This window comes from Eulemur rufifrons, chromosome 4 (assembly GCF_041146395.1).
Source record: "Eulemur rufifrons isolate Redbay chromosome 4, OSU_ERuf_1, whole genome shotgun sequence".
NCBI classification, from domain to species: Eukaryota; Metazoa; Chordata; class Mammalia; order Primates; family Lemuridae; genus Eulemur; species Eulemur rufifrons.
Genome location: NC_090986.1, coordinates 20,444,022 through 20,456,039, shown reverse-complemented (window position 1 = coordinate 20,456,039; position 12,018 = coordinate 20,444,022). Strand labels below are relative to the sequence as shown.

The 12,018-nt window shown below is 38.3% G+C and overlaps 1 protein-coding gene across 1 annotated transcript in view; it reads right to left on the bottom strand.

The window, feature by feature from the left end:
• Positions 1-5,776: 5,776 nt before the first annotated feature.
• Positions 5,777-12,018, bottom strand: part of TM9SF2 (transmembrane 9 superfamily member 2) — a 59,091-nt gene continuing 52,849 nt past the window's right edge. The window contains exons 16-17 of the mRNA XM_069467058.1: positions 10,500-10,671; positions 5,777-7,142 (exon numbers count right to left, since the gene is read on the bottom strand). Coding sequence (XP_069323159.1) covers positions 7,075-7,142; positions 10,500-10,671 — 240 coding nt within the window. The 3' untranslated portion in view covers positions 5,777-7,074. The remainder of the gene's footprint in view (positions 7,143-10,499; positions 10,672-12,018) is intronic.

The following is a 12,018-nucleotide window of genomic DNA, read 5'->3' as shown; positions in this document are numbered from 1 at the left end:
TTCTCCTCAACCACTTGTCCTCATTCTTCTGATGCAAGTGCTGAGCTTTTGGTAACAAGGGGACCCTGGGGTGTGGCCGTGGCCCAGTGGCTGCGTCATGGGATGGGTTCCGAGTCCCTAGCTCCTTCTACCCTGGCATTACTCAGTCCTCTGCCGTCTATGAGACGGTCCCAGTCAACATGTTGCAGCACACTTTGCCTGGCTTTATTCAGCATTAGCCAGAAGAGTCTTGGTCACCTTGACCTTGCTGAACTATGATTTTCTTTGATAATAATGCTAACCAAAAAACATTTAGATTATATTTAGGTAGTGTAGGGGAGAGGGGAAACTTGCCCTTTCTCCCAAAAGTTTGCTAAAAGATCAACTCACAAACTGAGGCAGATTAATAAGAGGAAGTTTTATTTATCAATACCAGGCACATGGGAAGAATCACATAGTGATTACCCAATATCCCCGGTGAAATTCAGATATTTTTATACATGCCTTTTAGAGGAGAGGGGGGAAGTGAGGAGTATAGGTGGTCCTGCTTAGGGGCTATAAATGGCTGCTAGCGAAGATGAATGGATGGGGCAAACAGATTGACTTGTAAATTAACCTGAGAGATCGGTATTACGTTTTAACTGATTTGCGCTAGGGCTGGTTGCATTCTGCAATATAAAGATAACAGGGAGAAAAAGAGAAGTCAATTGTCCCCTTTAATCTTTTGATCAGGTCAGTCAGGTTTATGCAGATAGAGGGAAAGCCCCTTCCAGTGCTTTCTTATTTTGAAAGGCCTTTAATTCAAAATATTCTTCATACTAAGGGGTCATATTTTGGGGTGAAATTTCCTGAGCTCCTTCAGTAGAAAATCAGATTTGAATTCTAAGGTATACAATGTCATTGATTGTAAGGTATCAGTAAAAACCTTTTAAAAAGCGAACACTAATCCTTAAATATATCATTTTCAACTTACATCTGTTATTTTTAACTCTTTTCAGAGAAATTAATGACTATGTTCTATTATAGTGCTACTTATTTATCATGGTCAACATGATTCATGTGGCCTAGACTGTTTTTTGCTAAAAATATCCAAAGGAAATAATAGGACTTTTTAGAGCCATGTTTTCTTTTTCACAAAATAAAATAATTCATTATTAATGAGAATGTCAAATCACTGGGTCCAGGAATGAAGGGGGAAAAAAGATAATCAAAGGCAAGAAAGCAGATATGACGTTCGAGTGAGCACGCTAAAGAAACCCAGTAATTCCCAAAGCTAGAGGAATGCACAGAAACAATGATTTTTAGTGTTTAGTCTTCAAACTACATAGCTAAGGAGAGAACAAATCAGTAGTAGGAAATATGTTTGATTTCATCAAAGTATCTGAGAAATATCTGAGAAAGAAAAGCATTTTTTCCTACATCTAGCTCTTATTGTAGGCAAAGAAATATGGTCACCATCTATTTAGGCTATAGGAGAAAAAGTATGAATATGGAAAAACATTTTCTTAATGACATAAATTTACATAATAGTGAAGTACCAGCATGTTCTGCTATCCGTAGGCAGAAGGTGAGGGATTCCTTCTGTTAGCAGAAGTTGTTTATTCTGTTCACCAAAAACAAAAAGCAGCCCTTTATACAGCCTTCTAAAGTTGATCATTTAAAAAAAAATCTTTAAGACCTGTAATGCTTTGTAAAGTGTTTTGTGATTTCTGGCATTATATAATCTTAGATAGTATACATAAAGGTTTTCGAGAAGTATAAGATACTGACTGTACATGTTAAAGATATTGGTAATTTTCAAGTCAAACAAAATTGAACAAAGTAACTAGATACCCATTTATGGCCATTTTAGCAACATCTATGCCCAAGCTTTGCACCTTACAAGGGGTGATGGGCACAGAAACATCCGTGTTCACCTATTCCCCCAAATTGTCCCATTACTTAAGCATCACTCTTTGTTTTTATTTATTTTTTGAGACAGAGTTTTGCTCTGTTGCCCAGGAAATGGATGTCATCATAGCTCACAGCAACCTCAAACTCCTGGGCTCATGTGATCCTCCTGCCTCAGCCTCCCGAGTAACTGGGACGTGCCACCATAGCTGGCTAATTTCACCCAGCCAATTTTTCTATTTTTTGTAGAGACAGGGTCTGGTTCTTGCTGAGACTGATCTTGAACTCCTGGCCTCAAGCTGGGACTACAGGTCTACAGGTGTGCACCACCACACCTGGCTAATTTTTCTATTTTTTTTTTGAGAGATGGGGTCTTGCTATGTTGCCCAGGCTGGTTTTAAACTCGTGCCACCACACCTGGCTAATTTTTCTATTTTTCTGAGAGATGGGGTCTTGCTATGTTGCTCAGGCTGGTTTTAAACTCATGACCTCAAATGATCCTCCCACCTCAGCCTCCCAAAGTGCTAGGATTACAGGTGTAAGCCACTGCACTCAGCCTAAATGTCACTCTTTTAGAGTCACTCCTTTCAATTAAAGTACTGACTAACATACTACACAACATAAAATGCAAAAGCTAAATAACATTAAGACCATGCTATATATTGGCATTGCCTAGATTATCAAAATAGCCAAGAGTTGGGAGAAAATGACATAACTAAATTCTGAAGTGACAGGAAAAGGAAAAAAGAATCAGAAGCACTCATTTCTTAATTCAGAAAACACGTGGCTGCCTGCTGTGTTCATGGCACCACAGTAACCAAGATGAGTAAGACAGGGCCCCTGGCCCCAAAGAGCTTACTTGTAATTTTACTGAAGAGAGATATATCTAATAAATACTGCATTGTAGAGTACGAAAGAAAAGATCCTTATTGACGGTTTTGGCCAGGCACGGTGGCTCACTCCTGTGATCCTAGCACTCTGAGAGGCTGAGGCAGGAGGATTGCTTGAGGTCAGGAGTTTGAGACCAGCCTGAGCAAGAACAAGAGCCCGTCTCTACCAAAAAATAGAAAACTTAGCTGAGTGTGGCGGTGTGCACCTGTAGTCCCAGCTACTTAGGAGGCTGACGCAGGAGGATTGCTTGAGCTCAGAAGCTTGAGGTTGCAGTGAGCTATGACACCACTGCACTCTAGCCTGGGCGACAGAGCAAGACTGTCTCAAAAAAAAAAAAAAAAAAAAAAAAGAGAGAGACAGTGAGATCTTTATTAATGAGGGGTTTAAAAATATCTTTCCGAACAAACAGCTGAGGGTCATTTGTCATTTTCTGAGCAATTTTGGTTATACCAAAAGCAGGACTTCAGAAACAAAACAATTATCTGGCTATAGAATACAAACCCAGCCCAGAAAAAGCCCTTTATCCTCTGTGGGGTATAATTCTTCCCAGTTGTTCTCAGGGAAGCCTGGACACAGTGCTGATTCCCTTCTTGCCTTGCTGATCCCCAGGCTTCTGGCGGGTGTGGGAGCCTTGGCCAGAGGACTGCCACCCCAGGCGCCAGACACTGACTTTCTTCCCAAAGGGATCACTGTGACATTTTGTTCAATGGATGGTTTTGACTTTAGTGCTGAAAGGATTCTGGTAAAGAAAAAAAGAGTGATCATTTTTTTACTAGAAACATCATTAAAAGGAAGTGTAGTTTTGTGGGCTGAATTGTGTCCCTCCAAAATTCACATGTTGGAGCCCTAACTCCCAGTACTTCCAAATGGGATTGAGTTTGAAGACAGGGCTTTAAAGAGGTGATTAAGGTTAAATGAAGCGGGTGGATCCTAATCTAGTCTGACTGGCATTCTTGTCAGAGAAGGAAATTTGGACACACACAGAGACACGAGGGATGTGGACGCACAGATGATGGGCTGTGTGAGGACACGGGGAGAAGGTGGCCGTCCACAAGCCAAGGAGACAGGCCTCAGGGGAAACCAACCCTGCTGACACCTTGAGCAGCAGGTTTGGGGAATGGAGGGAAGTTCACTTTTGTACCTAGCGAGCTGGGGCTTCCTGAGGAACACAGCGGTTGCCCAGCAAGCAGGGCTGCAGCTGGAGACGACAGTGCAACTGGACACCAAGTGAGAACAGGGCAGAACATACATCAACTCTTGGGTGGGCAGAAGGGAAGCCCCCAAAGCAGATGGACAGGGGCAGAATTAGGAGGAAGAGAACTGGACAAGTTCAGTGTCTCCTATTTCAATGTACCTCTCCAGACTATGTGTAGGGCCGGCACATGTTTGCGACAGTCTCCTTGAGATTTATGCAGGTGGGTTCAAGCCCAGACTTTGAGAACTGCTTTCAGGACAAGGTTTCCAAGAGACAGAGTGTCATGTCAACAAAGACCTGGTGAAATCAGGGCTGGAAAAGGTGATTAGTGAGGTGGGCACTGGAGACGTCAGCAACATTTCCAGTAGACTGAGAGGCAAGTGAGAACCCAGGATGGCAAAGCTGGGCAGAGGGAAGGAGGAAAAGGGGCAGAAATGGGTCAGAGGTTTTGTTTTTGAAACCTAGCAGAGAGCTGGGATATATTTACACACAAAGCAAGGAGAGGCAGGTTTCAACACAGAGAAGGGAACACGGAGAAACCATTCTTGAACAGACAGGGAGAAGGGGGGTGAGGACGTAACCAAGTCTGAGATGACGGCACAGCCGGAGAGAGCAAGGGAGACCAGGGCAGCCAGGTGCTGCCCGGAAGCTGGGTGACCTTGCTGACGCGCTAGGCAAGCAAACGGGCTCAGACAAAACGCCCTCTTTAAACAGTGCTCAGGACAGTCCTGCAACATGGCCAGATCTCTAGAAATGACCCAGGTGGACAAAAGGAATGAATCTAACATCTCTCCAGCGGGGAAATACTGCAGTTATCTTGTTCCAGGTACCGGCTCCATGCTCCCTTCCTCACGACTGCTTCCAGCTATTACAGCTCAAGCAAGGCTTCCCCCTGGGACTCGTGGTCACTCAGGTTTCACAAGGAAACAAGACTGTTTTTGTCCTGGGCTACACTCGAGCTAAGGAGAAGGATCCCTGGGTTCTAATCAAGCACCTGCACGTTCCGTAAGCAGGGCGCTGCTTTCCCGGAGGCTCCTAAGCAAATCACGGCAGCTGAGCCCTCGGGACAGTCGTGATCAAAGTCGTGGAGGGGGGCTGTTTCCCCACTGCCCTCCTTGCCACCTGTCTCCTACCTCTGCTTTCCTCCCTCTTGTCTCCATTAAGTGTGAAATAGTTACTTCAAAGTACAAAGAAAAAGTTACACCAAAACAATTAGTTGACTGTTTTCAATCACTAAGCTAATTGTTCACTGAAGGGAAAATAAAATCAAAGAAACTTAACTTTGACGACAAAACTAATCTGGTGTCTGAAGCAGGAATTAAAAAAACCGAACCTCTTTGTTTAGTTAACCACCTATTTCAACAGCACCTTCAGAGAATTAGTCGGCCCTCCACAACTGCAGGTTCTGCGTCTGCAGAGTTCACCAACAGCGCACCAAAAATATTCAGAAGTAAATAAAAATAATACAAATAAAAGTATAGTATAACTATTTACATAGCATTCATATTGTATTAGGTATTATAAGTCATCTAGAGAAATGTATATGGGAAGATGCATGAGGGATATACGCAAATACTTTGCCACTTTATGTCAGGGAATTGGGCATCCATGGATTTTGGTATCCGCAGGGGTCCTGGAACCAACAATCTCCCATGGATACCGAGGGATGACTGTACCTATAAAAACGAAATACACTACAAGAGATATATGAAGTAAATCTACTATAAGTGCTCTGAGGGGTTAAAAATGACTACAGCTCCTCCCCTTCATTCTTCAAAACCGATAGGCTAGTTTTTTAAAAAAGGGATTACAACATGAAATTATTCAGTAAGAAGCCAGCAACATCATGTAAGTGACAACTAGTAATTTTAGTTGTAAGTTTAATGACAGTATCTGATTTGCTCTCATAAGCAGCAAGCAGTGAGCCCCTAAAATACAAATGAATATTCTCATAAACAGATTGACGCCTCTGAAATCATCCCACATTTCTATATTCCACATAAATGAATTTCCATTAGTCAGATGAATGTGAAGGAGAAAGTGCATTTCTCAACTCTAAGAAGTAAAATTGTTTGTGAATCTTAAGTTAAAACAATGAAATCATAAAGATGACTTGATAGTCACTGCTAAGGTATAGATCATAAAACTCGATTTTTAAAAAAATTAAAAATACTATATTTTGAAAAACAAGTCAAAAATAGAAGCTTCTTAATGACAATGTAGTAAGGCCCACCTTAAATACTAGACTTATACATGATTCATCTGACTAGATATGCATGACCACAATTTTCATTATTGCCTCACAGTGAACATTTTAGACAAAATCCCAAAGAGTGAAATTTCATTTAGATCGAAACTCAGAAAGTGTTACATTAACAAAATTCAGTAAAATCTGATAAAATAGTATAAATCATTTGAAAACACCCTTGGTAAATAGATTTCTATTTACAGAATCTCCATGAATATATAACAGGTAATGATGCAATGAAGACGTTTTTACAATATTTATTAAGATAACAAATTTATAAATTGAAAGACTCAGAGGCACATAGTTTAAAAGGCCAATACCATGGGAATAATGAAGTCAACACAGAAAAGTAAGAAGATATGAACAGTTACAACCAATACAAGATCTTTTTGAAAAGCCACATTCCCCCAGTGAACACATCATAGGAATCATCCTTCAAAATTACCATGATAAAAAGTTATTTCCTTCAAAGAAAAATAATTCTTTCCACCTACCGAGCCTAGAAAATCCTATTTACAATGAACTGTCCTGCATTTCATCTGTATTATTTAACATGGCCTCTTCTACTCTGCCATTAGAAGTATGGAAAATTTTATAGCTATTGTATTTACAAATGCACATAATATTTAAATTTGCTCTTCACTGAGCACAACTGAATATATACTTAATCAAATCACAATACAAATGCTTTATAGTGTTGAAGACATTTTGTGGGGAAAGGTGCATGGGAAGAGGTGTATTTAGAATTATGTTGTTTCTGAAGGATTACTAGGCCAATAAGTCTCATAAAACTCAAGGTAGTCACAAAAACAGGTCTTTGTTGATGAAGAATTTAATTTATTTCTGTTTTAACTGGACACACTGGGCTTCTTCAGTCAACCTTCACCACACTGTATATTTTGGTAACAAACCAAAAGCATGCAAAGAAGCCAATTGTTCCTATAAAAGAAAAAACAAAAAACACTTTTTCAAAGGAAGTTTCATAATTTACACAAAAATACAGACTTAAAATGACTGGTTCCTTAAAAAAGTCACAGAATTATAAACTATTATCTACCAGGAATATACTAGAGATCCATGAGCTCTTCTGAAAAATACACAACCACCTCAAATCAAGTTTTTTCAGAAACTGATAGAATTTTTTTATACTATAGGATGAGCCTAAGCTTTTTGTAACACATATTTTCCTTGCTACATAGGAAAGACTGAAATTAAAAAATGAAAAGGATGCCAATAGTCCTTTCCTATTGAACAGTATTTTATAACAAAATGGGAAACGCCTACTAAAATTTTTTCAAGGTATGATATGAATACTTTAAATTGAGTATCAGACGCAGAATAATTAAATGGGGATTTTTTTAAAGTAGAGTTATTGAAAGTTATCAGTTTTCAAAGAATTATAACAAAATAATTCAAGATTTTTACAAAATGTTAAAAGTGACATAATTAGGATAATAACAAAAATGCATCCCAGCTAAAAATGAGGCAGCACAGTACCAGAGAACAGAGCAGCTCTGTCACGAACTGTCTACATATCACCCTTGGACAGGCTGACATCTCCAAGTCCATTCCTTTATCTTATTACACGGGAATAAATTTATCTGCCCTAGTTGCCTCCATAAACTGTTTTGTACAGTAAATGAAATAATTCATTAAAAAAAATGTATCCCTTGATTTTCAGGTATCTTCACCAGTCCAGATTCCAAAGAATTTGAATGCTAGATGGGGGACACTATTTCAATGTGACAAAAATGACACTCAAAGGGGTTAAGTGACTATCTCATGGTCACACAGCTGGTAAGTAAGGCCAGAACTCAAATTCATTTTTTGACTTCAATGTAGTACTCCTTTAAACTATACCATGCTTAGGATTTACTAAACATAAATTCAGAGATGCTATTTTGCAAAAGAATATATACTAAGTTGTGAAATTGCCTAACATATTTAAATTGAGGTATGTCATTTTTTCAGGATTATCCCCTGAGAAATATTCAATGGGTAGGGGTGCAGATGCATACAGAAGGGGATATACATACCCTTGTATAAGTTTTATGTTTAAAGTACCAACAGTTTTCACCATTGTTTTAAATGCAATAGACAGAAAAAGCATGAAAAGAGATTTTTTTAAATCCAGAGACTATATGTACAACATTATCATAAGAAGTTATAAACATTATTATATTTATTCTTGTATTATAACGCATGTACTGAGGACCTACTACAAGCAAGGCACTATGTGTATTCTGGAAGGCATAAAAATACACCTTTTAGATATTCAAAAGGGTCTTTTTTTTTTGAGACAGAGTCTTACTCTGTTGCCTGGGCTAGAGTGCCATGGTGTCAGCCTAGCTCACAGCAACCTCAAACTCCTGGACTCAAGCGATCCTCCTGCCTCAGCCTCCCGAGTAGCTGGGACTATACCCAGCTAATTTTATACCCAGCGCCACCATGCCCAGCTAATTTTTCTATATATATTTTTAGCTATCCATATAATTTCTTTCTATTTTTAGTAGAGACGGGGTCTCACTCTTGCTCTCGCTCTTGCTCAGGCTGGTCTCGAACTCCTGAGCTCAAACAATCCGCCCGCCTCAGCCTCCCAGAGTGCTAGGATTACAGAAGTGAGCCACTGCGCCTGGCCTGGGGTCATTTTTAAGGCTTGGGAAGAGGTTGGGGTTAATTCCAGAAAAGCAATAACAAAAACAAAAGTATATTTAAATAACCTGCTTATTAGCAAGAATGTCAAGATAACAGGAAATATTTTAAGATTAGAAAAACATTTTATCACTATCCAGGCAGCAACTCTAACTTTATTACTTTATGTTGGTGTTAATATAGGATTAGGGCATCTTTTCTTCTGTGACAGAGTAATTATTTTTGTTTTGTAAAATGGATTGACTTAAATAAAATGGTGTTGGTTCAGAGTTCTGAAGCACATACAGACATACTCCATATTAGCAAAATGCAAGGCATTTAAAGGGCTCGCTACTTCCTCATACAGAATCCCATCCACAAAGTGAAATACACTAAAAGTTATTGGCTTAACTGGCTGATTCAATTTGATACGGCTCCAGAATTCAGACTGCAAATTTGTTTAACTCTGGATAAATGAAAATATAATACTTTAAAAATCAAAAACAATAAAATTTAGGTGATGGTTAAGCTATCATTTTATCATATGTCTGGAAAAACAACAGATATTCATTATGATCATTTTTTGTGTGTAAGCACAGGATAAATTATTCTACATATGCATTTATGGACACAGATACGGAGGCACAAAAACAGCAGTTCCTGTCTCATAGGCCACTGTTGTTTTACAGACCATTTATTAAGATTTATGGCTGTGGCCCTAAATCTATCATATGGTACTAGGATATGCACCCTATGTCTGATCAATGACCTGGAATACAGGATTGAAGTAAGTGCCTGAAGCCTGCTATATATACCCTGAGATAGCAGCAGGGGCACTCCAAAACCCTAGCTTACACTCTGAAATGTTAACAGATGAGTAAAAAGTAGAATAGTTTTAATTTACAAAAAAATTTTTTTTCCATTTTGGATCCTGTATTTTCTCATATAACATGCAGGACAATCAGATAAAATTTTAGATGCATATTTTGTGCAATATTACTTTTTTGACAAAGAAAGGTCCCACTATTTTCTTTTTTTAGTTAAATCACTCACTCCACAAATGTTTACCAAGCACCCTCAGGGCTCTGAGATACAGAAAACTTTTATCTAGTTTGACGCAGAAGATATACATACATATATAAAATAAATACCAATACAATATATACTATATTCCATTAGGTATTTGGATTTTAAAGCAGAGAAAGAAACTTCTAATTTAAAACTTCCAGAATAAGAAGTGTCCTATTATTATCTTTTCTCGATATCAACTACCCTCAGCCTCATCTTGATTTTACCTCCCGAATCTCTACTTTCTCCTAAACTTACATAGCTATAGCTTTTTACCCTATTTCTGAAGTGGGTGAAAGAAAGACTATGTTCCCTCTAAGAGGTTAACAGAGGAAAGCCATGAGATGTACTGGCCTAGAAGAACCTGTACTTTTAGCACAACATGAACCCTGTTTACGCTTGTTCTCTTAGCTTCTGTTTTATCACCCTTACGCAACTCACAGGTGGGCAGACCAAACTATGCCTAGATATGCTGAGGACTAAATACAGGAGCACTGAACAGTAGAAGGCTTTGTGGGTTAGCAAAAGGCAAATATTTATACATTATTTGTCTAAAGACATACTAACTAAAAATAATCATTTTAATTCCATTTTTACCTGTAAAAAGAAAGAAGATCAAAACCATTATCATGGTATAACCAAAGTATAGAATTGTACTTGCTGTTCCTGTGATTTGCAGTTTTGAAAAGAAATAATGTATTGCATATATTAAGAAATAAACTGCAGTAAAGCCGCTGGTAAGGAATGAACGCCATTGCCAATGATAATCCTACACAGAAAAGAAAAAAAGAACAAGAATTACTTTCCAATTGATAGTTAACATATAGCTGAATAAAGTTACAAAGCAAACATAATTAAGTGAAACAGCCTTTGCCCATTTCCCTCCTTACTAAAAGTGCTAAGAAGCACCCTCTATCTTTGGTAGAGCTACTAAAAGACTAGCTAAAAATGTTGTGGAGAAAGCTTAAACTGTTTATGAATAATAAAGTATTAGACTGTATTTCAAAATTTATGCTTTCCAAAGAAAAGCAATGTACAAATGGCTTACTCCTTACTTACATGGTTCAACATTAATATTACTTATATTAAAGTCCAGTCAACTCTAAATTAGGAAGATTATTCTATTAAGGCCTGGCTGAAATCCATTTTCAGTTATTACTAACATAATTTAAACAAGGCAGGTTATTAAAGCAGCTCTTCTTTCTTTTAAGTAAAGTGGCTTATAGCTTAGCAAAAGATCATTGAAAAGAGGTTTTAAAGATTTCACTATTTCTCTTCCGCTTTGGAATATGTGAAAAATAAATATATTTAAAAAACAAACCAAGATTAGAAAATCTTCTAGAATACACACACACATACACACAAAACTACAATAGCCAATCAGTGAATTCAGTGAAGTTGCAGGGTACAAGATCAACATAGAAAATCTGTTGTTGGCCGGGCGCGGTGGCTCACGCCTGTAATCCTAGCACTCTGGGAGGCCGAGGCGGGTGGATCGCTCAAGGTCAGGAGTTCGAGACCAGCCTGAGCGAGACCCCGTCTCTACTAAAAATAGAAAGACATTATATGGACAACTAAAAATCTATATATAGAAAAAATTAGCCGGGCATAGTGGCGCATGCCTGTAGTCCCAGCTACTCGGGAGGCTGAGGCAGTAGGATCGCTTGAGCCCAGGAGTCTGAGGTTGCTGTGAGCTAAGCTGACGCCACGGCACTCACTCTAGCCTGGGCAGCAAAGTGAGACTCTGTCTCAACAAAAAAAAAAAAAAAAAAAAAAAAAAAGAAAATCTGTTGTATGTTTACACACCAGCAATGAATAATCTGAGAAGGAAATTAAAAAACAATTTCATTTACAATAGCATCCAAAAGAATAAAATACTTAAAAATAAATTCAACCAAGTAGTTCATGGAAGACTTACACAATGGAAAGTATAAAACGTTGCTGAAAGAAATGACAAAAGACCTAACCAAATGGAAAGATACCCCATGTTCATGTATTGGAAAACTTAATACTCTTAAGATGGCAATAGTCTTCAAAGTGATTTACAAATTCAGTGTAATCTGTATAAAAATTCCAATGATGGCTTTTGCAGAAATGGAAAAGTTAATCCACAAAT